At 38.0% G+C, this 27,567-nt stretch overlaps 1 protein-coding gene across 3 annotated transcripts; it reads left to right on the top strand.

Moving 5' to 3' along the window:
* Positions 1-13,907: 13,907 nt before the first annotated feature.
* Positions 13,908-26,224, top strand: LOC148871641 (uncharacterized). Of its 3 annotated transcripts, XM_088972531.1 has the most exons (6): positions 13,908-14,119; positions 14,215-14,343; positions 17,858-18,026; positions 18,118-18,196; positions 18,449-19,499; positions 25,659-26,224. In XM_088972531.1, exons 5-6 carry the CDS (start codon positions 18,576-18,578, stop codon positions 25,935-25,937), a joined length of 1,203 nt encoding a protein of 400 aa, XP_088828657.1. In that variant the 5' UTR covers positions 13,908-14,119; positions 14,215-14,343; positions 17,858-18,026; positions 18,118-18,196; positions 18,449-18,575; the 3' UTR covers positions 25,938-26,224. The 3 variants fall into 3 exon arrangements, with proteins under 3 accessions (XP_088828657.1, XP_088828656.1, XP_088828658.1); XM_088972530.1 differs by having other exon boundaries at positions 13,911-14,343; XM_088972532.1 differs by lacking the exons at positions 13,908-14,119; positions 14,215-14,343 and having other exon boundaries at positions 17,887-18,026; positions 18,455-19,499.
* The last annotated feature ends 1,343 nt before the right edge of the window (positions 26,225-27,567 follow it).

The following is a 27,567-nucleotide window of genomic DNA, read 5'->3' on the forward strand; positions in this document are numbered from 1 at the left end:
AGTTTTGCAAAGGTTTCAATTCTCGAGATCCATCCCGAGTAGAGAGTGCGACATTGTATCTTGCAACCGAGGGTGAGGTCCTCTCTTGTTGAGCAGTGTTTGATCATTATGGGCTGAGAGGTTAAGTGTAAGACCATTTAGGGCTTATAAACCTGATGGGATAATCTCTCTTAAGACCATAGTCCTTGGACCTTCATAAGCTGGCTGGACCCAAGGACCATTTACTGTAAATGTTGGGCCTACTAAGAGCCCATACTGATAGGCTTAGGGGTTCACTGTGTTCAGTAGTGAATTCGGCCAGGCCTTGTAACAGAGACTAGGCTGAACCCAAATGGCTTTTGTGAAGATCAATGTTAGGGTCCCATGCCATACAAAGAGAGCCAAGTTAGCCAGCAATTAAGAGGGAAGTGGGCTTGAGGTCTTAATGGGGCTAAAGCCCATACCAAACTGGGGTTAATGTGATTAATTAAATATGGGCGAATTTGGGTTTAGATCTGGATTTGGATCAGCAAGAGGATTTGATCAAAGAGCTCTTTCCTGATAAGATTAGGAAGCTGATCTTGAAAGGCTATAAATAGAGGGCGAATTCCTTCAGTTTAACACTTTTACTGCAATCAGTTTTCTCCCTCTATTCTTGCCACCCTACCCTGTTCGATCTCCATCTTTTGGACTGATCAAGATCAGATCTTGACTTTGATTTTTGCTAGAAAAATCAGATCTGAATCATGCTCACACTCCCTTGCGTGATCCTTGCTAAAGGATTGCAGTTCTTGCTGAAGAACTGTTTTGCTGATCCTGCTTCATCTCAAGCTGTGTCATCTTTAGTCGAGGCGGGATTTGGTGACCTCTTTGGGCGTGAACACCTACGGTTGGAGCTATGTTTGAGGATTCTGTATCATGTATAGCTCTCTCTTATTTTGCTTTCAAATCTGGTATGGTTTGTTTCAAGAACGAACCTTGAAAAATGCAAATTTTCTAAAACTGGGATACGATTCCCGAAAGGGAGGAAGAAAATTTTTGAAATTTCGTCTAGCCACCTTGCATGGTTCGGCCATCCATATGATGGATCTCCCTTCCCTTCAGTGGTATCAGAGCCAAGTTCAAATTTTGAACCAAATTTAGACCAGATTTGAACCTACACAAATGAGCAGAAACTGTTATACCCGATTTGCACAAACTAGCAATTTTTCTTAGAATTCGATTCTTAGTTTTGGTCGTATGATCTGAAAATTAATTCTTTATTTTTTCTGTTATAATTATGGAATGGTTCTATGATTGTTTCTTGAATATTGGTGTTGTATGTGTGATGGAGATCGAAATCTTTTATGGTGCCAAGATTTGCGCACCTTGCTTTTATTCTATTCAATTTGGTCTGTAAATAATCTTTTTTTTTTATTTTATTTTCTAGAAAAAATGTATAGGATTTGATCTGGTGTAATTAATAGAAAATTAGGGTTTTCTATTTTTTTACATTGGAAGAAGTGCTGGAACGCGTGGAGGAGAAGAAGATTTTTTGCAGATACAAGATCTGCAATCTACGATTTACAGAAAATGAATCTGCTATTTGCGATTAATATTTTTCTTGTAGGTTTGCAGATTGTCCAAGGTCATCACACTACAGCCCCAAGATTATTTTTCCTTCTGTTTTGATTGTCAAATTCAGTTGTAATTAATTTCAGATCATATTCTTGATAATTGCATCATGTATTGGATACCAAACCCTAGGCCAATTTGACCTAGTTTGGTCCAAATTGGTTGGACTAAACCTATGGTTCGATGGGGTCTGTTCTCAGCCCCATGGGACATTTTTTAGGTGACCCAAATTCGGTAAAAGGCCAGGGTTTGATGGCCCATCACATGATGCAATTCGGCCCACCCCTATAAAACCCAATTTTGCTAAGTTAAAGCAAGATTAACCCATTTTCAGCATAACACCTATATGGGCCGAACTTCTTTTTGTAGTTTAGCCCATATACCTAGATGATATTATTTGATAATGCATGGGCCTTAGTAGAATGATAATGTGTTAACTTTAATTAATTAGGGTTTTATAGTTTTTCTAATTGATTGGATCAATTATGTGATGTGGATGTGTGTGATGTGCTTTGTGCCTGGGCCATAAGCACTTGACCCATGTTTAAATGTTAGTAGCTCTCTATGTACATCATGGCTAAATGCACATCATTGCCATGATGTCCATAAGATTATTGGATGATCTCCCTTTTCAATGGGCCCCAGATCAGCTTCCTCCCTAAGAGGAAATATGCGGAACCCTAGCCTGTTTTGGGCCCATTTGAATATGATTTTAAGAAAGTTAGTGGGAGCCACTTTGGTTTGACCTAAATCAGATATAGGGACATTTTAACTTGTTCCCTATAGATATATAAGTGCATGTGATAGGGAAATTCATATGATGAATTCCCTAAAGGCCTTCCATCATTAGCATAAAGATGGGTTATATTAGTAATGAGGAGATGCACCACAAAATTGGGCTACCCATTTGCTGATCCAGTTTGTTTGATTGCTTCATAAGATGATAGGGGCGTCATAGACCAATGTGAGAGGGGCCTATCCTAAAATGAAAGACTCTCTCAAGGTACCTTAGGGTCCACGAATATGATGAGCCAACACTTACTGGACAGAACGGTTTAACCTAAAATGGCAATGAACCTTGTCTGACACAGGCCAAAGGGAAAGCTCATAAGATGAGTGAATCCTTCATAGAAGGTGGTAGGGCTTTGTAGCTGAAATAGTTGGCTCCATGCATCTATGTGATTTTCCACATTTTTAGAGACATAACCGCATCTCCAACACTGAGATGGGAGGAAAATCTCAGAGATGAAGAAATGGAAATGAAACATAGATAAAAGCCCTTTCTATGTAAATAACATGAATCAATTTTAGGTCATGGACTAATATTTTGCCTTTTATCAGAAATGGCAAATAGACAATTCGCCAAACTGTTGGATGATAACAAGCTTAAAGGACCCAATTACGCAGACTAGTTCCATAACCTTATGCTGGTTCTGACGTCCGAGAAATTGGACAAGGTAGCCAAAAACCTAGCACCAGAATGTCTGGGTGACAGGGCTTCCAAGGCCCGTAAGGAGGAATATCAAGAATTGGAGGAGAAGAACTCTCTTGCTTGGTGTTATATCATAGCCTCCTTAGACAATCCGATATAGAGACAGTTCAATAAGATCGAAGTGTCTAAAGACAAGGTATGAAGAGCAGAATTGTTCTGCTCGGCAGAAGGACCTAAAGCTATTTATGACCACACAGGTGTCTAAAAACCAACAAGTTCATGACCATTGTCTTAAGATTATGGGCTATATTAATGAACTGGAGGATCTCTGCTCTGGGCTAGATGATGATACCAAAGATTGATGTCGTCTTAAACTCACTGCCTGCCTCCTTCAATCAGTTCATCATGAACTATAATATGAATAAGCTAAAGGTTAGCCTTCAAGAACTCAACAATATGTTGCAGAGGGTTGAAGAACTGATAAAGAAGGATAGACCGAGAGCCATGCTTGTTGAAGGTGGCAAGTCGGGCAAGAAAAGAGGAAGGCTAATAAGAAGCCTTAGAAGAAAGCTAGAAAACCTAAAAAGCAAAAAAAGGACAAGGCATCGGATGCGTGTTATTTCTACAAGCAGACCGATCATTGGAAGAGGAACTGTGCTTAGTATCTGGAGACCAAGAAGCAAGGTATTTTTGAATCTTTTGTCATAAAGACCAATTTGTTGGTCACTCCTACATCCTGGTGTATTGACTCTAGGGCTTTTACTCATACATGTAACACATTGCAGGAGTTCAAGACAAGTAGAAGGCTGAGTGACAGGGAAATGAAATTTTACTTGGGGACTTCTACAACAGTTGCAACTATAGCCATAGGAACTGCAGATTTGTATTTCAGAGGAGTTATTACACTTAAAGATTGTCTTTATGTACCAACTTTGAGAAGAAATTTAATTTCTGTTTCAAAATTGTGCAATGGTGGTTATTCCGTAATACGATTACTATTAAGTTGAATAACAAATTCCTCACTTACGAAGAACTTGAGAATTGTCTCTATGTCCTTCATTGTTCCTTGGAAACAAACATAACCAAAACTACATTGGAAATACTCCCCAAGAAAAGATCACATGATACAGTTAATCTCACGTGCCTATGGCATTACTGATTTGGTCACATTAATATAGATCGTATCACAAGCTTGGTCAAGGATGGTCCAACCTGTAAACCTTGCTTTCAAGGTAAGATGACAAAATGACCATTTACGGGAAATCCTGAAAGATCTACGGGTACACTTGACTTGATACATACTGATATATGTGGTCCCATGAATGTTAGGACACATAACCAACTATTTATTTTATAACATTTACCGGTGATTTCTCTCGGTGTGGTTATGTGTATCTAATGAGACACAAGTCTGAATCCTTTGAAAGATTCAAGGAGTTCAAACAAAGAGGTCATGAAACAGTTGGGGAGACAGATCAAGGCCCTTCTATTATATCGAGGAGGTGAATATCTCTCCGATGAATTCAAGGACTACTTAAAGGACAATGGGATTGTATCACAATTAGCTCCACCTACTACACCACAATTAAATGGTGTATCTGTTAGACAGTTTTGTATGCCCATAGCTTCAATCAAGATGATGTACTTTATGAGTTTTTTGTAAATGAATAAAAGTGCATATTTGATTCATGTTCCCTTGGTATGTTTCTGTGTAATACCCTTAAACTGGACACTTAATGAGACTCGTGTTAGTTTAGAATGTTCACAGCCAGTGGGTCGGTCTGGGGAGACCTATCCTGATAAGGCTGACACTGTGGTGCCACCAAGTTGGTTGGGGTGGCCTGTCTTAGCTACCAGGGTGAGACCTTAGGCACATACAGTGTAGGATTAATTGAATCTTTGAACTAGACCAGATTTCCAATATTGCCCTGGACCTTGGAGATTGATGGGCAAAACTGGAAAGTTAGACCCGACCCCTAGACTCGATTATGATACTGCACTAAGTGTCAGATTGGGCTGTCTTTGATGTACCAATCAGTGAGATCCTTAGCGGGGGTCAAAACCTAGGTATGTTGGGACAATCTGAGAATTCATCTGAGTGGCTGATCATAGTGACAGGATCAACCCCTTTATCAGACAAAGGTAATGATCAGGGATGCACTCTCACTGATGGAAACCAAGACTACAACAGCCGATTTCAATCGTTGAGATTTGTTTTGCAAAATATATTTTATATGAGATATGAAAGTATATATGTTATTGGTTTCTAAAAGGTTTGCAAAAGGTTTTAATTCCCGGGATCCATATAAGCAGAGAGTGCAACACTATTCCTTGCAGCTGAGGGAGAGGTCCTCTCTTGTCGGGTAGTGTGTGAACATTATGGGTTGAGAGGTTAAGTGTAAGACCATTGAGGATAATACCTGATAGGCTTATCTTGCATCTGCCCTAAGTCCCTAGGTGTTACAAGGTGGCTTGGCCCAGGGACCACTTAGGGTAAGTGTTGGGCCCATAGAGCCCATAAGATGGGTTTTCAGGGGGTGCGCTGTCTATAACCGTGTATTCGGCCAGGCCTTGTAACAAAGGCTGGGCTGAACCCATGTGGCTGATGTGTAGATCAATGTTTGGGTCCCATGCCATACAAGGAAGCCCAACTGGGCAGCAGTTTGGAAGGCTAAGTGAATACATATCCTTAAATGGGCCTTAAGCCCATTTCGAACTGGGCTGATTTGATTAGTCACTTAAAGGGGCGAATTCTGAGATGGATTAGCTGATAGGATTGGGCCCTGACCCTATCCACTTACAGAGTCCAAGATCTAAATATGATTTAGATCTGGAAGCCTCCTAATTAGATTAGGAGATGGCTGATTTGATCTGCAGATAAGATAAGGGTTATCCGTTATCACTTAAAGGGACTTCTAATCCAAATATGATTTGGATCAGTAACTCCTAATGGGATTTGGAGCTGATCCCTTTAAGTCTATAAACGGAGGAGGGGGTGGCAGCCTTTAGACATGCAACCAACACATTATTGTCTTCAGAGCTGAGATCATAAGAAGAGAGAATTCTGCACCCTGCGAATACTCTCTTGCCGCCTCCTTCTTGTAGGTGCCACCTCCAGCAGTTCGATCTCCTCCTCTCTACAGGAGTAATCAAGATTCAATCTTGATACCAATCTTTTAGAGAAAAGATTGATTGGAGCTGTATTCACAAGCCATCCTGTTGATTCTTGCGAAGGGTCAAGTTCTTTTGGAAGAACATTGTTGATTCTGCTCCATCCTGCACTGTGCCATTTTCAGTAGGAGCAGACTTTGGATCCTTCCTTGGGCGTGAACACCTCCATTGAGAAATATTGTTTCTCCGTATCAAGTATCCTCCCTCTTACTCCTTTTGGTTCAGATCTAGTTTAATTTATGGTTCAAGAATGATCCTAGAAAATATGATTTTCTAAATAAGGGAATGCGATTCCCAGTTGAAGGGAGAGAAAAATTTTTGAAATTTGCCCCCTTATTCCACAATCTTTGGGCGTCCATGTGATGGATATCCTATCCCTTCAGTATCGGAGCGGAGAAACCGAAATCTATTGGATATGGTCTATTCACTTCTTGTCCACTCAGAACTTCTTATATCCTTTTGGGGTTCTGCATTAGAGACTGTGATATATGTCCTGAACTGGGTTCCCACCAAATCCATTCCTAAGACTCAATATGAGCTTTGGACCGGTAAGAAACCAAGTGTAAGACACTTGAAGATTTGGGGTTGTTTGGCACATGTTAAATGAACATTTGTTGATAAATTGGAATCCAAGACCAGTTGTTGCCTATTTGTAGGTTACCCCAAAAGATCTGTAGGTTACCTATTCTATGATCCAAAAGAGCAAAAGGTGTTGCGCAGCCGAAATGTCTATTTCTTAGAAGAAGATTACATCCTGGACAATCATCATCAGGAAGTTGTTCTTGATGAGGAGAGCACAGGGGTAGTGGGAGATGTCTCACAGGCTCCAGATAATACCCAACCTAGAAGATCTACTCGGGTTTCTAGGCCTCTAGTTGGTTACGGCTATGATCAAAAAAGTTACTTGATGGAAGTCACGATTAATGAGGAAGATCCCATGACTTATATGGAAGCTATGTTGGACATAGATTCCTTGAAGTGGGTAGATTCCATGAAAGTCGAGATGGACTCGATGGAAACCAACAAGGTCTGGACTCTTGTAGACCCACCCTTGGGGTGAAAGCAATTGGTTGCAAATGGATCTATGGTGTGTCCAGAAGCGCGTCGTTAAACACTTCAGAACACCAGTTTAAACATTTATAAAATTTTTCGATTTTCAAACAACTACTAACACAGTAAAGTGCTGAGAACGAGTCGTATCCATAGGGAAGCGAGGGAAAATTAATATTTTCTTAGATATGGACAAGAAAACACAATCGGGAATGGCAGAAAATACGAAAATAAAATCTATTATTGTTGAAATTAAATGTTTTGAATTTAAACAAGATAATAAATAAAAATCAGAATTTAATAAAGTATGGGAATCAACAAAGGAAATAAAAGAAATAAATAAAAAAAATGTTCTAGAATCCAGATCCGGTGGCGGTAGCTACAGATTGGCTAGACAGCTTATAGAAGCCCCTCCTAACAAGAATTGGGTGTCCGTCCTTTCTACAACCCTCAAACCCCTCAAGACACCTTAGCATTGAACCGAACGAATTCAGATATGCAAAATAGAGAAACGAACAAGAATTAAATCTAAAAGATTACAGAAATAAAAATAACAGAAAAGAAAATAAAGAAAAGAAAAGAATGGTTGGTTAGATCCAGTGGCGGTAGTTGTAGATTGGTTGAATAGCTTGTAGAAACCCCTCCTGACAAGATCTAGGCGTCCTCACCTTCTACAACCCTTTAACTCCTCAAGAAACCTTAGCCTTGGTACTGGGTGAATTGATCAACCCCTTCTACAAGGTCCCTCAGAACCTTTTTATAGAGAAGGGTGGACATAACTGGAAATAGGGAGAAAGATGGGGGGCAACAACTGGGATTTATTAAAGTTATGGATGCCCTAGGGTTTCTAATGGATAGATAAGATGATTTTGGGGTGATCCTATGGCTAAAAATGGAAGGAGAGGGCACCCAATATTATGTAGGGCTGTGATTTGAGTGCCCAGAAATGGAGGGTGTAGATTAGAACATCTAGGGTTGAAGGGTTAAGATTAAAAGAATATATGGTGTCCTAGATTGAATAGTTGGGATATAGGATGGAGGGAGTGGCTGAAATTTAATGGTGAGGAGTTGAATGCTGAGGATTAGTAGAATAGGTGGGGAGCTACAAAGGAGAGCCCTAAAATGAGTGGTTGAGATTAAAAGAGGTGGAGGGTGGAGATTAAACACCTAGGGGCGGCTAGGGTTTGCTAAGAGTGAAAAGATTAGGTCAAAAAGGCTCCCTAGGGTTTGCTAAGGAGAGGGGAGCATGGTAATACAAAAGGATGGGTGCCAACTGGGTCTAGCAGATAGGAGGCGCCCTCCTGTTCTTAGTTCTTTACAAAAACACCCCTCTCTCAACTGGACTTCACACCAACTTCCCAAAAACTGCTTTTTATCCATGAAAACTTCCCAATTTTCTACATAATTTGCACAGAGACCCTCAAAGGTCACATAATTGATTTCATTGCTGCAGATCAGGAACACATGGTGTGTAAACTTAACCGATCCATTTATGAACTTAAGCAAGCTTCTAGGAGTTGGAACATCCAGTTTGACTCTACTGTCAAATAGTTTGACTTTGAGCAGAATCTAGATGAGACATGTGTTTACAAGAAGGTAGTGGAAGATAAGGTTATGTTCTTGATTTTGTATGTAGTTGACATTCTATTCATTAGGAATGATGTAGGATTGTTAACTACGGTGAAGGTATGGCTTTTGCAGCAATTCTCCATGAAAGGTCTTGGAGAAGCCTCGTATATCTTGGGACTTCAACTCTATAAAGATAGATCAAAAAGGATAATAGGATTATCCTAGTTTACTTACAATGACAAGATTATCAAAAGATACAGCATGGAGAACTCTAAAAAGGGATTTGTCCCTTTTAGACATGAAGTCACTCTCTCTAAGGGTATGTCTTCCAAGACTATTGAGGAGATTGAGGGCATGAGAGAGGTTCCTATGCCTCTGTCATAGGGAGAATCATGTATGCCATGTTGTGCATCCGGCCAGACATTGCTTAGAATATGAGTGTAGTAAGTAGATACTAGTCAAACCTAGGATAGGAGCACTAAACAGTTGTAAAGAACATACTCAAATACTTTTGGAGGACAAAAGCGTTTTGTTTGATAGTTCAATGGTAGTTCACTATAGATCGCCAGGTATATTGATGGCGGCTTCCAGTCAGACCCAAATGATAGAAACTCTACCTTTGGTTACATCCTTTCGATGGGGTCCTATATAGTAAGAAAACTAGTCCACGACCCAGGCCAAGCACATTGTCGTAAGTAGGCTACCTAGTGGATGAAGTTGTTCATCCTAGAATTTGGAATCTTATCATATCACCCATTCTACTGTTGTGTGACAACATTGGATCTACGGGAGATTCTTGGTAGAGGGGACATCTAGATTCAGAAGGTACCATCAACGAAGAATGTAGTCGACTCATTAACTAAGCATCTGACACAGAAAGTTTGAGAAATACATAGACAGTATGAGACTCCAGCTTGTACTCAATTGGACCTATGTGCAAGTGGGAGCTGTTAGGTAGTGTATGCCCTTAGCTCCAATTAGATTGATGTTCTTTTCACATTTATTGTAAATGAATAATAGTACATAAGTTATTCGTGTTATATCTGGTGTGTTTCTGTGTAATACCCTTAAACCAGACACGTATGAGACTCGTGTTAGTTTAGAAATGTTCACAGCCATTGGATAGACCTAGGGAGGTTTATCCTGCCAAGGCTAACACTAATGTGCTGCCAAGCTAGTTGGGGTGGCTCGTCTCAGCTATCAGGGTGAGACTCGAAGCACATGTAGTATGGGCTTGCTTGAAACTCTAAACCGGACCATTTTCCAGTTATGCCCTGGACCTTGGAGACAGATGGGCCAAATTGGAAAGTTACACTTAATCCCTAGACTCGATTATGGTACTGCACTAGGTGTTGGATTGGGCTATCTTTGATATGCCAATCAGTGAAATCCTTAGCAGGGGGTCAAAACCTGGGTATACTGGGGTAGTCTAAGAATTCACCTGAGTGGGTGATCATAGTGATAGAATCAACCCCTTTGTCGGACAAAGTGAATGATCAGGGACAACATTCTCTCTAATGGCAACCTAAACTGTCGGTAATTAATTTCAAATGTGTTTGAAATTTATTTTGCAAAATATATTTTATATAGTGATATATATATATATATATATATATTTATTTATTTATTTATTTATTTATGTTTTTATTAAAATGGTCTGCAAAGGTTTTAGTTCCTAGGATCCATCCCGAGTAGAGAGTGCGATACTGTACCTTGCAACCGAGGGAGATGTCCTCTCTTGTCGGGCAGTGCTTGATCATTATGGGCTGAGATGTTAAGTGTAAGACCATTTAGGGCTTATAGACCTAACGGGCTAATCTCACTTAAGACCATAGTCATTGGGCCTTCATAAGATGGCTGGACCCAAGGACCATTTAGTGTAAATGTTGGGCATGCTAGGAGCCTATATTGATGGGCTCAGGGATTCACTGTGTTCAACAGTGAATTCGACTAGGCCTTGTAACAGAGGATAGGATGAACCCTATGGCTTTTGTGAAGATCAATGGTAGGGTCCCACGCCATACGAAGAGTGAAGGGATGAGAGATCCATGATATGGATGGCTGAACCATGCATGGTGGTTGGGCAAATTTTCAAAAATTGTCTCTCTCCCATCTGAGAATCGTATTCCCATAATTCAGAAAAACTATTTTTTTAAGGTTCATTCTTGAAACAAAATCGGACCAGATCTGAAACCAAAAGGAGGAAGTAGGGATATACCTGATACGGAATAATAGTAACTCCCAACGTAGATGTTCACGCCCAAAGAGATGACCAACACCTACCTCTACTAAAGATGACATAACTTATGGTGAGGCAAGATCAATAAGGTTGTTCTTCAGCAAGAACCTTAATTCTTCAGCAAGAATCAGGCAAGGGGCTGGTGAGCACGACTTTAGATTGCTTCTTCTAGCAAGAAACAATATCAAGAACTATTCTTGATTAGATCCAAAAGAGGAGATCGAACTAGGTAGGGGCGGCAAGAGCTGGAGGAGAATTCTGTATATTGCTAAGTGTATGAAATTGGTGAATTCACCCCCTATTTATAGCCTTTTTTGGATCAGTTTCGTAATCCAATTAGGAAAGAGTTTCTTGATCCAAATATGATATTTGGATCTAAACTCTTAAATGGATAAGACTTATCTTATCCTTTAGCTAATCCTAATCAGATTATAAACCAGAATTTGCCCCTTTTTAATAACTCACTTAAGCCCAGTTCGAAATGGGCTTTAGAGCCATTTAGTCACATAGCTAACTTTCTCTTTAAATGTTGGCTAGATTGGCTCTCTTTGTATGACACGGGACCCTATTATTGATCTCCACATAAGCCACATGGGTTCTGCTTAGCCTCTTTTACAAGGCCTAGCTGAATTCACTACTAAATATAGTGAACCCCTAAGTCCATCAGTATGGGCTCTTAATGGGCCCAACATTTACACTAAATGGTCCATGGGTCCAGCCATCTTATGAAGGACCAAGAACTGTAGGCAAATGTGGCATTAGTCCATTAGGTTTATTATCCCTAAATGGTCTTACACTTAACCTCTCAGCCCATAATGATCAAATACTACCTGATAAGAGATGACATCTCCCTCGGCTGCAAAGTACAATGTTGCACTCTCTACTCACATGGACCCTGGGAATTAAAACATTTTTGCAAACATTTTGTGAAACCATAATATTTATGTATATCTCCATATAAATATATTTTGCAAAAAAAAATCTCAACACTTTGAAATCAACTGCCGGTAGTTTAGGTTTCCATTAGAGAGAGTGCATTCCCTGATCATCACTTTGATCAACAAAGGGGCTAATCCTGTCACTATGATCACCCACTCAGGTGAATTCTCAGACTGCCCCAACATATCCAAGTTTTGACCCACTCTAAGGATCTCACTGATTGGCATATCAAAGACAGTCCAATCCAACACCTAGTGCAATATCATAATTGAGTCTAGGGGTCAGGTGTAACATTCCAGTTTTGCCCATCTATCTCCAAGGTATAGGGCAATACTGGAATTTGGTCCAGTTCAGGGTTTAAAGAAAACCCACACTACATGTGCCTCAAGTCTTACCCTAGCAGTTGAAACAAGCCACCCCAACCCACTTGACGGCACATCAGTGTCAGCCTTGGCAGGATAAATCTCCCCATATCTATCCAATGGCTGTGAAGATTCTAAACTAATATGAGTCTCATAAGTGTCCAATTTAAGAGTATTACACAGAAATACACAATATAAGATGAAATCAAATATGTACTTTATTCATTTACAATAAATGTCATAATGTACATCAAGCAGATTGGAGGTAAGGGCATGCACTGTTTGACAAAGAGAGCCAAGTTAACTAGCATTTAAGAGGGAAGTGAGCTTGATGTTTTAATGGGCCTAAAGCCCATATCGAATTGGGTTAATGTGATTAATTAAATATGGGCAAGTCTGGGTTTAGATCTGGATTTGGATCAGCAAGAGGATAAGATAAGTCTTATCCACTATGAGTTCAGATCCAAATAAAGATTTGGATCAAAGAACTCTTTCCTGATAAGATTAGGAAGCTGATCATGAAAAGCTATAAATAAAGGGCGAATTCCTTTAGTTTAACACTTTAACTGCAATCCATTTTCTCCCTCTATTCTTGCCGCCCTACCCTGTTCGTTCTCCAGCTCTTGGACTGATCAAGATCATATCTTGATTATGATTTTTGCTAGAAAAATCAGATCTGAATCGTGCTCACACTCCCTTGCGTGATCCTTGCTGAAGAACTGTTTTGCTGATCCTACATCATCTCAAGCTGTGCCATCTTCAGTGGAGGCTGGGATTTGGTGACCTCTTTGAGTGTGAACACCTTCATTGGGAGCTATGTTTGTGGATTTCGTATCAGTTATAACTCTCTTTTATTATGCTTTCAAATCTGGTCCAATTTGTTTCAAGAACGAACTTTGAAAAATGTAGTTTTTATAAAACTGGGTGATGAATCTCTCTTCCCTTCAGTTTTTACTTAATTTTATCAATAATGCTAGTCTTCATAATGTTGCCTACAATGGCAGCACTTTCACTTGGTGCAATAATCGAGTAATATATCATATTGGTTTGTCCAATCCATCCAAATTGATCTTGATTTGGATGAGGTCCAACCCAAAACCGTTCCATTGACACCCCTAAATTTGTCAATAATTTTTATGTTTTTTATTTTTATTTTTTCTATTTGTTTAGTTTTCGTATTGTAAGTTATGATTTGTTGTGATGTTTCTAGTATATTTCTGTAGATTTTATATTTTTTAGGTTTTATATAGAATTTTTCTTTTATGTTTCATTCTATTTGGATCGGATTGGACCCCATCTGGTCCATTTATATTATAATTGGACTGATTTGGACTTGATTTGTATGAATTTGAACTGGATTAGGTCCACTTCATTTATAAATGGACCCAATTTGGACTGAATTATTAGATTGGACCAAATCCAGTCCAATTGACACCCCACCCCTAGTTATATCTATAAAATCGGAGCATTTGACCGCATCACAAGCTTTATCTGGTCTGCAGGAGTTTGTTTTGGAGTCGGTTATTTTATTAAATATGTCCAGGTGTAAGGGGCTGGGATCTGCTCGTAACTAGATGCTATCACCACCATCTCCTCCAACCGTTACCAAGCATTAACACTGAAAAACAAGAGAAACAAAGCCTTTTTCTTTTCTCTTGACTACAAGGCAAACCATAATTCACTTTCATAAATCATCTGTACTACGTGAAAGGACAATCTGAAAGTTGGACTAAGCTGTCTTGCACTAAATAGGTGGATGTGATGGTTAGAAACGTTGTGCATCCCGTTTGTGTTGCTTAGAGTACATAGGGTGGATTTAATTACCCCATTACTATCTCACAATAATTTCAATCCTTCAGATTATTAAATAAAGTGTATGTCCTGGAGATGCGCAAGTATCAAAATTATTTCAGATCTTGTCTCTGCCAAGTTGAAGTTTATGAAGGAACAAAGCCAAATTCATTTCAGACTGAAGGGAACAATGTCAGGTAAGATTGATTTCAGTTTACACTTTGGAGCTTGTTTATGGGTTTTCTTTTTACCAACTTTCTTTAGCCCTTCCTGCCTTTGTATTGATCTTTTTTTTTTTGAATATTTTGTATTCTGGGAAATGCCACTTGTTGGATAACGTACATTCTTTTTGCCCTTCCAATTTTATGCATGTTTGATTTAGGCTTTTGGGTAGATCAGGAAACTTGGTTTGTGCTGCACTGAAAGGTCTTTTAGTGTTGAACCTTGATTTTCATATGTTTGTCAGAAACCGGCTTTTGGAACCATCTGACTAGAATGCCTGTGGAACTCGAACAGAGTTTGATTGTTTCAGGAGATGGGCTTAAATGAGGGACCAGCACCATTGGACCATTTTCCTTCTTGTTTCACCTTTACAAGAAGTGTTACAAAGTGTCCTTTGCTTTACTAGGTCATTCTGTGATATTATGACGCGTTTATCATTTAGACAAGAAGAGAAACTAGTTGATCTAGAAAATGCCTAGGGTGGGACACAAATGGTGCATGGATCACCTGCATGTGTTGCGTCAGTATGATAATATATAACCCGAGGTTTCTCAAAGGGTTACTTGGATTCTTCTTAATTAGATATAGGATGAATGACTAGAAGAATGGAATTTGCTAATTTATTTTCTTCTTCAAGCCATTCCTTGGAACGGATTGAATGCCTTAAAGCTTCTAACTCATCATCATATCCAGACAGACTGATCAAAAATAGTATTTATTGAGTCATATGTGTCACCTCTGCATAAGCACCGCCATTCCTAGGAGAAAACTAATTCTTCAATGAGGAAATCCCTCACACTATGAACTTAAAATGTGCTTCAGTTATAGGTTCAAGTAGAGGGGAGTGGTGGGCGGGCTTGGCACAATGGTTGGGTTGCTCCATTGTGACCTATGCGGCTAGGCACCAGGGTTCAAATCTTGTAAACAGCCTCTATTTGGGGTGCCCATTTTTTAAAGGTTTAAATAATTCAATATTCTCATCCATTACGAGTAGGGACCAGTGGGATGCACGGGATTTATTAAGAAAAAGTGAAACAATGGAAATTGATAATTATTTTAATAATTTTACTAATCTTTATTTTTCTATTATCCTTTATTAATTATTAAATGTTATAGTTAAATTATTCTATAGATTAACTTTTTTAGTCATAATTAAATTAATCTAAGTTCAAGCTCAATGTTTAAGATTGTGAAACAAATCCCCCCATCTTCGTCCCCATTCTCGGGGTTAGGTATCATTAGGGATGGCAATTATCCCTATTCCCTGATCCCCGTTGGGATCTGGCACAAATGGGGGTGTGGATGGGGATGATTTTTCCACCATAGGGACGGGATGGGGAAATTTTCATCCCCGTTGGCAGGGATGGGGAGAGCACTCCCCGCCTCATAGGGACTTAATCCCCGTCCCATGGGATCCCCACTAATATATATGTATATATGTATGCACATGTTTATATATGTATAATATGTACACATATATCTATATATTAATATTTTTAAAAATATGTCTAAATCTTTTCTAATAGGATTATAAACTTTAATTATTTTATTTGTATTTTTAATAAAATAAAAAAAGGATTGACATTATAAAAAATCACGAGGAATGGGGATCCCCACAAGGATGGGGATAACCTTGTCCCCACTAACAGGGACGAGGACGGGGATGGAGAGAGGCTCCTCGTCTCTGCCCCACCCCATTGCCATTCCTAGGTATCATTATCAATCCCCATTCCTACCAAGGCAATATCCATACTCAACCCCATCCAATTGGGGAAGCTGAGTACCCAATGGGATGGGGAACGCTGCCATCCCTATTTACATCCAAATCATATTAATTGGTTAATTGTCATAAAACTGTAATTCAAAACCTAAAAAATAAAATTAAATTTTAGCATGTTTTTATCTAGCAACTATTAAAAATTAAGAAATTAATAAAAATTAGTAATTCATAAAATAATAATAAAAAGTAAAAAAATATTAAAAATAATAAAAAGTAAAAAATTATTAAAAATAATAAAAATTAGTAAACTATAAAATTTAATTAACATATTAAAACTAATAATGACCTAATTATACATGTCTTAAGACTCCTAATTAGGGATGATTGTTTTAACATATCCTAAACCCGACTAAACCATCAAATTTTTAGTCTCGAGCAACTCTTTCTTTTGAGATAGGTCTAGCTCAGATCTACACCAATCCCACACAATGTAGACAGTAGGACTGTAAAACTTATTAATACAAAGTTATTAATTAATTAAAAAATTTATTAATATATTAATTAATTAAATATACATTAATACAAAGTTATCTAATAAAATAGAAAAGAATAAACAAAACAAAATACAACATTAGAACACGGGTTCTATTTGCAATATATCAAATCCATATTTAAATCATTATATTGTTAAAACTATCAACCCATATTTCTTATTTTTTAAGTGGAATTGAAATGTTTTTAATTTTTACAAAGTTTTGTTAATATTTATATTATTTGACTTATTAATATTTTATTTTATTATGTTGTATTACTACTCCCTCCCTCCCTCCCCCTCTCTCTCTCTCTCTCTCTCTTAAATGTCTTTTTTAAATTTAATAATAACATGCATTAAAAGAGGCCTTGAAAAACCAATTTTATATAATTATGGTTAAATTTAAGTGGAAATGGAAATGGATATATAATATATATATATATATATATATATATATATACATTAACGTAATAAAGTTAATAATTTTATGCAATTTAATGGACTAATGAAGATGAGAGGTTTAGTGGCATGAGTTACTGAAGGTGAGAGATAATGGAATAATTAATGAGGAAAAATTATTAAAAGAGTTAATGGGAGAGAGAGAGAGGGTTAATGGTGTTTTAATGGGTTGCGTTAAAAGATTTAAAGGTGATTAGTTATTTGCGTTATTTTTTTCAATTTTAAAATTAGATAATTAAAAAAAAACAGAAAATAGATAAATCGCCTTGAGAATAAACCATAAAGCAGGAAAGTGCCGGCTTGGAACATTGCATTTTAGCATATATATAGAGATTTCTGTAACTCAATTACTGAGCTTGGGTACAGATATCAAGGTACATCATCTAGGGCAAATAGGCTTAACAAGGGGACCAAGGTTAGGGCCCATCTAGATATTTTGCACCATGCTGCCTGCGTTGGTTTCTAGTCGCTATGTGACAAGTTGGATGCCTAGAAAGAAAAAAGATTAATAGCTTGTTGCAAAATCGGGTATATGTAAGTTAACATTCTAACAGTGTAACTATAATCTATGTTTTTATTCAGGTTTTCAGCTGTCCCACTCACAATCCCTTGCAATATATTTCCTTGCCTTGATGTTGACATAGATTATCATTTTAATTTGCAGTTCACTATAATAGGATTTGGTGCAATGTTAAGTGATTGGGCTTACATTGAATCTATATAATTTTAATGACATTTTATCTTAAGAACTTAGATAATTTGATCATCTACACCACAGTTGAAGTGATGAAACTGCAAACTGGAGACGTACACACAGTAGTAGACAAGATCCCAGGTAAAGATTTGAACAGATGTAATCATTCTGCATAATTCTTTCATCTACACCGGAGTTGAAGAAAAGAAAAGGGTAACTGGAGAAATACAAACTGGAGTTGACAAGATTTCAGGTATAGATTAGGATATGTGTGAAAGGATTTTCTTTGCTTTTACTCCTTGTAGAGGTGCCTTGCTGACACCCCTTTTTCTCTGGTTTTGTAGCCAAACAAGGAATGACCCATTAGGGGCGGTTGCCTATTCAGAACAGTCCTGTAATGACAACTAAATACTTGCTTCAAAGGTAATTTTATTTGGTGACTGCTTGGTTGCTGTCTTTTCTTTTAAACATGTAATATTCTGTCATTTTTGGGTAATTCAGGTTGTAGAGGGAAATGATGTCTTTTCTTTTAAACATGTAATACTCTTCATCTGATAGAAGTAGGATAAAATTGCGGTGTAGCTTTTGTTTTCTTCTCATTTTTCACCCTTTTAAAATTTCTACAGTAGCTATCTTTTCTGTGCCAAAAGTCCACCCTGATTTTATCTCCTGTAGGTGTAGGTATCCATAATAATGAATATGGCCCTCAATAGAGCGGAATTGTGAGGAGGATTCACCTGGGCAACACCAATTAGTTGAATAAGGCGTTGTTGAGTTTGAGTTTGGTCGAGTATCTATAAGAATGGATCCTCCAGAAACAGATTTGGAACCTAGTAATAAGAAGCTAGAAGCGGTGAAAGAAGATGGACCCTCCTTCCCTTGTGATCTTTATGATTCAGAAGTAGTGCATAAAATAGCACAAATCCTCCTACCAGGATTGGCCACAGCTTGTGTTGACAACACAACAGGTGATATCTTCAGGGGTCCTGCCTTTGTGGCTGTTGATATGAGAAAGGAAATGGTTGACTATCTTACCCAGAGAAGTGAAACGTTTATTGCAGAAGCTGTGATCCAAAATGGTGAGACAGATATGGAAGCTTCTGAACATCCTACAGACATTATTTCGGATTTCATAGAGGATTTTGCGAGTTCAAAAAGGAACTTGTTAGGTCGTGTTTCAAGTTGGCTATTGAGTGAAAGGAGGGAAGACAAGATAGATGACTTTGTGCAAGAGATGGAATTGAATGGGTTTTGGTTGTTGGATAGAAGGCAAGCCATTGCACAGACCCTGCTCAAGAATGTTGACTTCAAGAACACATACCACTGTAATATGAAATTTGTTACTGCTGAAGAGCTTGCTGAGCATACTGGTCAGTGCATTTTTAGGTGTATGGACTGCACTAGTGAGGGTTGTGATGCTAGCTTTTGTGCAGTGCACTTGGAAAAGCATGAATCAGTCTGTCCCTTCAAAATCCTTCCGTGTGAGCAGAAGTGTCACGAGTACCTTGCGAGGCGTGAGATGGATAGGCATTGCATAACTGTTTGCCCAATGAAACTTGTTAACTGCCCTTTCTACATAGTGGGTTGTCAATCAACAATTCCTCGCTGTACAATTGAACAACACCGTCTAGAGTTTCTCGTTTCTCACATGCAGTGTATTCTCCAACGTATTCACAAGGAAGCATCTGAGGAGGATCTGAAGCATCGGGCACAACTTATGGGAAAGGTGGGTCTTTCTTTCTTACTTTCTACTTTTCTTGTTACTGGTTTCTATTTTCATTTGTACTTTCCCCTTGAGTTGGTAAGCCGATGGTTAGCTATGATTTATTTTTCACTTTGTTTTCTGGAATTGGAAATTTCATTCCTAAATTAAGTTGTGTGCTTAACAGTTCCTTGGACCAGCTGCTAGTTGATCAGGTAATTTACATCCTGAATTTTCACTAACCAGTCAAATTCTTCCCTCTTATCCTTTTTATTTTTTAGTTGTTTTCTTACCCTTTAGGTTAGATATACTTTACTTCCTCGTTAATAGTTGATCACACTCTAATGACTATATACCATGGATTAAGAAGTAGATATATGTTTTAATATTTTCACAGAATATCTTCATTTCCATGTACAAAAATACTACCCAAATAATTCATTCTAATAGTGAAATATTTTTGGCTACCACTATAAATGACCCTTTCTTCCATATAATGAAATATTTTTAAGTAAATATAATTAATGAAATAGTATTAATGTTTTAATACATTTGAGTTCTTGTAAAAGATTAAACATTATAGGCCCTGTTTGGTTTGTAGGAATAGGGGTCTGGAATTGGAATTGGAATGGGCTATTCTGATTCCAACTGTTTGGTTGGGCGGAGTTGGAATTAAGGCTGCAACTTGAGACGGGTTGGCCCGAACCCAACCCAAAAAAGTCAAGTTGGGTTGGGTCAAGTTGATGCTCGGATTAGGGTTAGGGTTGAAATTCATGAACCTAACTCTATAGTATATGTCATATATAAATATATGCTATATATATTATTTATCATTGATTTTTTTAGAAGTATGATAGTTGTATAGCCCTCACTACATACTATCATGTCCTTCTTTTAAGATAATCACTTCACTTAATCTTAAATGAAAAGACTAAAACCTTTTTTAATATTTTATTCTTCATCTCCTCTCTAGTGTTTGGTGCCTATAAAAGATCTATCATAAGTCATAACTCATAGTAAACCATAGTCATTTCGAATACATATTTTTCTGATTTTGTACTAAAAGAACCAATAAAAACATCAACAAACAAATATTAATAAAACATAGGATTAATATATATATATATATATATAGAGAGAGAGAGAGAGAGAGAGAGAGAGAGAGAGAAAAGTGAGTTAAGATTTGAGATTAAATAGTTTTATGAGATTTTAAGGGATGGGAAGAAGTTTGGGTTGGGCCTAACCTGAGACCAGCCCAACCTGAAGTGGGCTGGGTTGCGGTTAGGGTTAAAGGAATTTAGTTAGGGTTAGGGTTAGGTTTGGGTAGACCGGATTGAAGGTCGGGTTCTGTTAGGGTTAGGCTTGGGGTTTAGAACTTAGGGTTGAGTTAGGGTTGGCCTCAACTCGACCTAACCCGGCCCGACTTGTAGCCCTAATCAGTATCCCATTCTCATTCCTGTTGGAATGGCATTCCCCCATTTAAGGGAATGGCCATTCCCTGCCCCTCCCTTGGGAATGTAATCTCATTCCTGCTGATTTTAATTCTCATTCCCATTCTTGTCTAAACCAAACAAACTATGAGAATGAACCACTCTGATTCCAACTGTGAACCAAACGAACCCTGAATAGCTTTAGAAGTATATTTATATATAAATAAAACATAATAGGAAAATACTTGAGTGTTGGGCCTTGATGAGCCAACATTTTGGTCACTCTTAGCCCAATTCTAGCTGCTTAAGGCCCGTCATTTAGGCTGTTATTGTCGTCAATCTAGCCTTTACAACAGCACAAGGTTGCTCAAAGTTATCATGGGCCCCACAAAGATCTTTAGAAAATTTCAATGTCTTTGAAGATTTTCTTAGATTTGATAAATAATCTTTATGATATTTATGAAAGTCTTTGTTGTTCTATGCTATAAGGCTTTTATTGTAATTTGAATTTTGAAATGCTTTTACAATTAGAATGTGGGGAAATATGAATTAGATTTTCTTTTATGCTCTTTATATATGCTACAATAGCTTTCATTAGATAATGAGTGGATGAAGAATTTGATGGTAAGGTATCATTGAGCTTCTTGTCCAAGACTAGTGGCAATTGGGCGGGTTGGGTTGAGCTTCAACCCAAACGTTCTAATCCGCCAACCCATTAATGATCCAGTTATACAAAATTAAATGTGTAGAGTTCAACCCAAACCCACATTGGCCCAATCCAACCCGCCCAAACCCATTAATCTTATATTTATTTACTTAAACAAAAAACTAACTCCCACTTAACAAATAAGTTGGCATAGCTTGGTGGTAATCGTAGTTGTTATTTACACAAGTGTTGAAGATTTAAATCACATTGCACGCATATTATTTTTACACAAGTGGCAAAGCCATTTGACTATGTTTGGGTTTTATGTTTGATTGAACCACTTGGGTTCAAATCGGTTCGACCAATTTGAACGATCAAATTGGATTGTCTTCGAGCTAATCACATCAATAGTGGTTAAACCATTTAAATTTGGATCAGTCTGGTTAGACTAGACTAGACCGGTTCAATCAATGGCAGATTGTCTCAAACCGGCCCATATTGGGTTGTGCACGAGCTTGGGACTGAACCGATTGGTCCAAAGTGGGTCAAAGGAAGCAAATCACATCGATGAAAATTTGGGTCGGGTTGTATGGATACAGGTTGGCCCAAAAGCAGTTGAGTTGACTTTCGGGTCAGATCAGACCATGCCTGGCCATTCAGAACCGTTTCAGGTTCGAGTCGGCCCAAATCTGGATTGGGCTGGACTCAAACTGGGATAGCCCACCCAACTGAACCGAATCGAGATGATCAGGCCTGTTCATATTTAGACCGGGTTGAACTGGTCCAGACTCAAGTCAGGTTGATTTGGATTTATGTCAATTTGGGTGAAGTGTATTGATTCGAGGAAAAACTAATTTTAGTCAATAATTAATATAAAATTAACTCAAATGAAAAAAATGAAAAAAATAGCTAAGAAATTAATAATTGTATCTTTAGTTGTTAACCCAATGGTTATCCACAACCTACCCCGATCCAACCCATTTAAATTGACCCAATAGGTGATCAACCCATTTCCAATCCACCAAATAAATGGGCGGGTTGGGTGAAAAATTGCCGCTCCTATCCAATACTAGTTGGACTTGATCCGTTGCACAAGATATCTTTCCATCCTTTTTCCTTTGTGCCTATTTCATGTTTGCTTTAATTTCCTTCACCATAATTCTATCTTATCCACAACTTGAAATCTTATTTTTACTCTTAAACCACTATTTTTTGTGCTCATCTTCTTGAAAATTTATCCCTAATACTGTCCCCCCTTCAAACCCATAGTTCCTAGTTTGATGTGGTAACTGTTAGACAGTTTTGTATGCCCTTAGCTTCAATCAAAATGATGTACTCTATGAATTTATTGTAAATGAATAAAAGTGCATATTTGATTCATGTTCCCTTGGTATGTTTCTATGTAATACCCTTAAACTAGACACTTAATGAGACTCGTGTTAGTTTAGAATGTTCACAGCCAGTGGGTCAGTCTGGGGAGACCTATCCTGACAAAGCTGACACTGTGGTGCCACCAAGTCGGTTGGGGTGGCTTGTCTCAGCTACCAGGGTGAGACCCTAGGCACATACAGTGTGGGTTTAATTGAATCTTTGAACTAGACCAGATTTCCAGTATTGCCCTGGACCTTGGAGATTGATGGGCAAAACTAGAAAGTTACACCCGACCCCTAGACTCGATTGTGATACTGCACTAGGTGTCGGATTGGGCTGTCTTTGATGTACCAATCAGTGAGATCCTTAGCGGGGGTAAAAACCTAGGTATATTGGGACAGTCTGAGAATTCATCTAAGTGGGTGATCATAGTGACAGGATCAGCCCCTTTGTCGGACAAAGGTAATGATCGGGGATGCACTCTCACTGATGGAAACCAAGACTGCCAGCAGCCGATTTCAATCGTTGAGATTTGTTTTGCAAAATATATTTTATATGAGATATAAAAGTATATAAATTATGCTTTCGAAATGATTTGCAAAAGGTTTTAATTCCCGGGATCCATATAAGCAGAGAGGGCAACACTGTTCCTTGCAGCCGAGGGAGAGGTCCTCTCTTGTCGGGCAGTGTATGATCATTATGGGCTGAGAAGTTAAGTGTAAGGCCATTGAGGATAATACCTGATGGGCTAATCTTGCATCTGCCCATATTCCCTGGGTGTTACAAGGTGGCTTGGCCCAGGGACCACTTAGTGTAAGTGTTGGGCCCATAGAGCCCATCTGATGGGTTTCAGGGGTGCACTGTCCACAATAGTGTATTCGGCCAGGCCTTGTAACAAAGGCTGGGCTGAACCCATGTGGCTGATGTGTAGATCAATGTTTGGGTCCCACGCCATACAAGGAAGCCCAACTGGGTAGCAATTTGGAAGGCTTAATGAATACATAACCCTAAATGGGCCTTAAGCCCATTTCGAACTAGGCTAATTTGATTAGTCTTTAAGGGGCGAATTCTGAGATAAGATCAGCTGATAGGATTGGGCCCACACCCTATCCACTTAGAGAGTCCAAGATCTAAATGAGATTTAGATTTGGAAACTTCCTAATTAGATTAGGAACTGGCTGATCTAATCTGCAGATAAGATAAGAATTATCCCTTATCTTAAAATGGACTTCTAATCCAGATATGATTTGGGTTAGCAACTCCTAATGGGATTAGGAGCTGATCCCTTTAAGTCTATAAAAGGAAGAGGGGCGGCAACCTTTAGATACAACATCCAACAGACTCAAGTCTTATCTTCAGAGCTGAGATCACAGAAGAGAGAATTATGCACCCTGCAAATACTCTCTAGCCGCCTCCTTCCTACAGCCGCCGCCTATTGCAATTCGATCTCCATTCCTTGGGAGAAATCAAGATTGGATCTTAATTCCAATCTTTTGAAGAAAAGATTGGTAGGAGTTGTATTCACAAGCCGCCCAGGTGATTCTTGGGAAGAATCAAGTTCTTATGAAGGACACTGCTGATTCTGCTCCACCCTGCACTGCGCCATCTTCAGTGGGAGCAGTTTTTGGTTTCTACCTTGGGCGTGAACACCTCCATTGAGAGATATTATTTCTTTGTATCAGGTATTATCTCTCTCTCCTCCTTTTGGTTCAGTTTATGGTTCAAAAATGATCATTGAAAATATGATTTTCTAAATAGGGAATTCGATTCCCAGTTAAAGGGAAAGAAAAGTTTTTGAAATTCACCCCCTTTATTCCGCAATTATGGGCGTTCATATGATGGATTTCCTATCCCTTCAGTAACTTTCAGTAGGTGCCCTACATGTCATATTAATATTTTCTCATCTTGCTCATTATCAAGTAATAGGTATTTCTCAGACTGTAAAGCTCCTTGGATTGCAAATTTGTTGCCTACATATCTTAGACTTGGACCAACATGCATGTCTTCATTCTCTTGAGCTATTATCCTCTCCTCGTTTGCCTGAACCTCAAATATTCTATCATAATTGTATTGTATTGACTTCTAATCAAGTGAAACTTATTTATCATGATGGCTCCCATGCACGATGGTTCCAATGCCTTCACCCATATTGGTGTTGGTTGAAGCCATTTCATTACACTTTCTTCTTAACTTATCAAATTAAGCTTCCCTGATACATCTAATTTCTTATAAACATTCTAACCTGTTATAGCCTTAAATTCGGTACATCTTATTCACCTGAGCATTAATCTCTTTCATGTATTTCCATCATCCCAAACTATGTTTGCATTTACACATGATAAATTTGGTGTCTCAGTCATGCATATTATTAATTTCAATTGAAGTTGAAGGAGGATTTCAAGTGTGCAAACAGTAATTAATAAACCTCGGTTTGGAAGGAGTAAAATACATATATGTAGAGTGCAAATACATTCAAAATAATACAAAATACAAGGTTTTGCACTCTACATATTTGTATTTGTACTCCTTCTAAACTGAGCTTAAAGGGGTTGTACAACTAACTTGCATAGTATGATTGTTGGGATGAAAACAATCTCAATAGTTTACTATACATTTTGGGTGATTCATCCAATTAAAATATATTCTTGATCAAGATGTGTAAAATAATCCTGTAGGTATTCTGTTTCTGCATAACAAAAATGATATTAAGCAAAAATTTTTAATATCTTGTTACAGTTAGATCCTGAACGATTATCAGAAGCTCAGGATGCAAGATCTCTAACTTTCGTAGTCAAGGATCTAGACGCAAAGATGGGACCTGTAGAACATGTCACTGCCAGTAAGGTTGATGAGGAGTCCATGGAGACTGCGAGTAAGGTTGGTGAGGATCCTATGGAGACTGTAAATGAGCCAAAAGATATTCCACAGGAGGTAGAGAGCCAAACTCAGCCCTCTCAAAAAGATGTCAATTCGAGTATCAAAAAAGAAGATGCTGACTCACAAAGGGAATCATGAATCATAGGTTTACCTTCACAAAGGCTGACTAGAGATGCAAATTTCCACTTCTTTACCTTCAATCTTTAATTTGCATCAGGGTACTGTTGGTTTCATTTGGATGAATGATGATGATGGACTATGTTTTTCCTGTAGGTTATAATTTTTTGAATATGTAGGCTGGGCTCCCCACCTATCCATCTTTCACCTGTTTAAATTGATTCTGTTTGTTTTCATCACACAGATATTGCAATAGTTCTTATTCATTCAAATTAAAATAAATTCTTCTGTGTTTTTTTCTGTGATTTTATATGTGTTGCTGATACCTTGAGCTTCCAACTCAGGCCTGGAGCAAGGATTATTCTTTCTTTCTTTTTTGTTTTTTGTTTTTTTTGGGTTTTCTTTTTTCTTGGACAAGTATAGAAGAAAATTGAGATGTTTGTGATATAAATAAGTTGTAGGGTGGAGGCTATAGCATTCTTTTCTCAATCGTCTTTCCAGAATTATGTGGTGCGCACATAATTTACTCTGAATGGATGATCCATGTATCAATTATTTTGAAAATAATACACTTTTACTGGCATTCTTAGTTGGGGAGGCAATAATTCAAGCAAAACTGGAGTAAAAAGAGGAGCTCTGAAGGAGGAATCTTTTTTTTTTGTTTTTTAAATTTCTCCGTCTTTGTATTTGCCATAGAAGGCTGCTATCAAATTAAACATAGAAAATCCGATCAATGTCCCTGTATTACATAAAAGATGAGTCATGTTCTTAACATAAAAAAAAAAGAAATAGAAAGGATTAATAATTTTAAGGTAATTAATAATTCGTTATCCTCCATGAGAAATATATGGAATTACTAATAATAATCTTAACTGCTACCTTGTTATTCCCTTTTTGTAATTAAATATTAATGAAACGTGCTAAATTGTTTGCAAAAATTCACATTCTACATATAAACTCGAGGGGATGTATAGTGCTAGCCCTATCTATGATAACTTATACTTCCCATGGGTTTTAGTCAAATAATTAAACCACCCTCGAGCTTTCCTTACCAGTTTTTACCTCCTTTGGCCATGAAACTACAACTCTACAGGGATTTTGTTAACAAAAGAGATGAAATTAAGATGGAAATCTTGTTGGACCAAGTAGCCTATGGCTCCCGATATCATCCTTGACGTGTAGGACTATCCATAGGCCAACCGGAATAACCACACAATCGATGGAGTATTTGTTCTATGTGGACCAACATGCACACACAATCAATACCTCTTTTCAATTATTATTATTATTTATTATTTTCTTATAAAGTAAAATTTGTTTTGTCTTATGTCTTTTAAACTTGGTCCATCAGAGCAATTATTAGTTGAGAAACTGTCTCAACAAGCAGGGACAAGTGTCTCATCCCAATGGAGGCTAATCCCAACTGTTTAGAGAGATTTGTGGCCAGTTCCTAAACATTGGAACAAACCCAACAGTCACAAAAGGGTCTATAAATAGAACCCAAAATAGTGGGGAGAATACTTGAGCTATTGAGAATATATTTCCTTCTCAACACAACACTCTCTCTTAATCTTTCTTATCTTGATTATTATCAATTTTAGTTGTAGTAGAACATTGCCTCCACTTTGAGCTGTTGCAGAAGTTTGGGCCC

This window comes from Nelumbo lutea, chromosome 2 (genome assembly GCF_056320005.1).
Source record: "Nelumbo lutea isolate HS-2025 chromosome 2, American lotus-T2T, whole genome shotgun sequence".
Classification (NCBI taxonomy): domain Eukaryota; kingdom Viridiplantae; phylum Streptophyta; class Magnoliopsida; order Proteales; family Nelumbonaceae; genus Nelumbo; species Nelumbo lutea.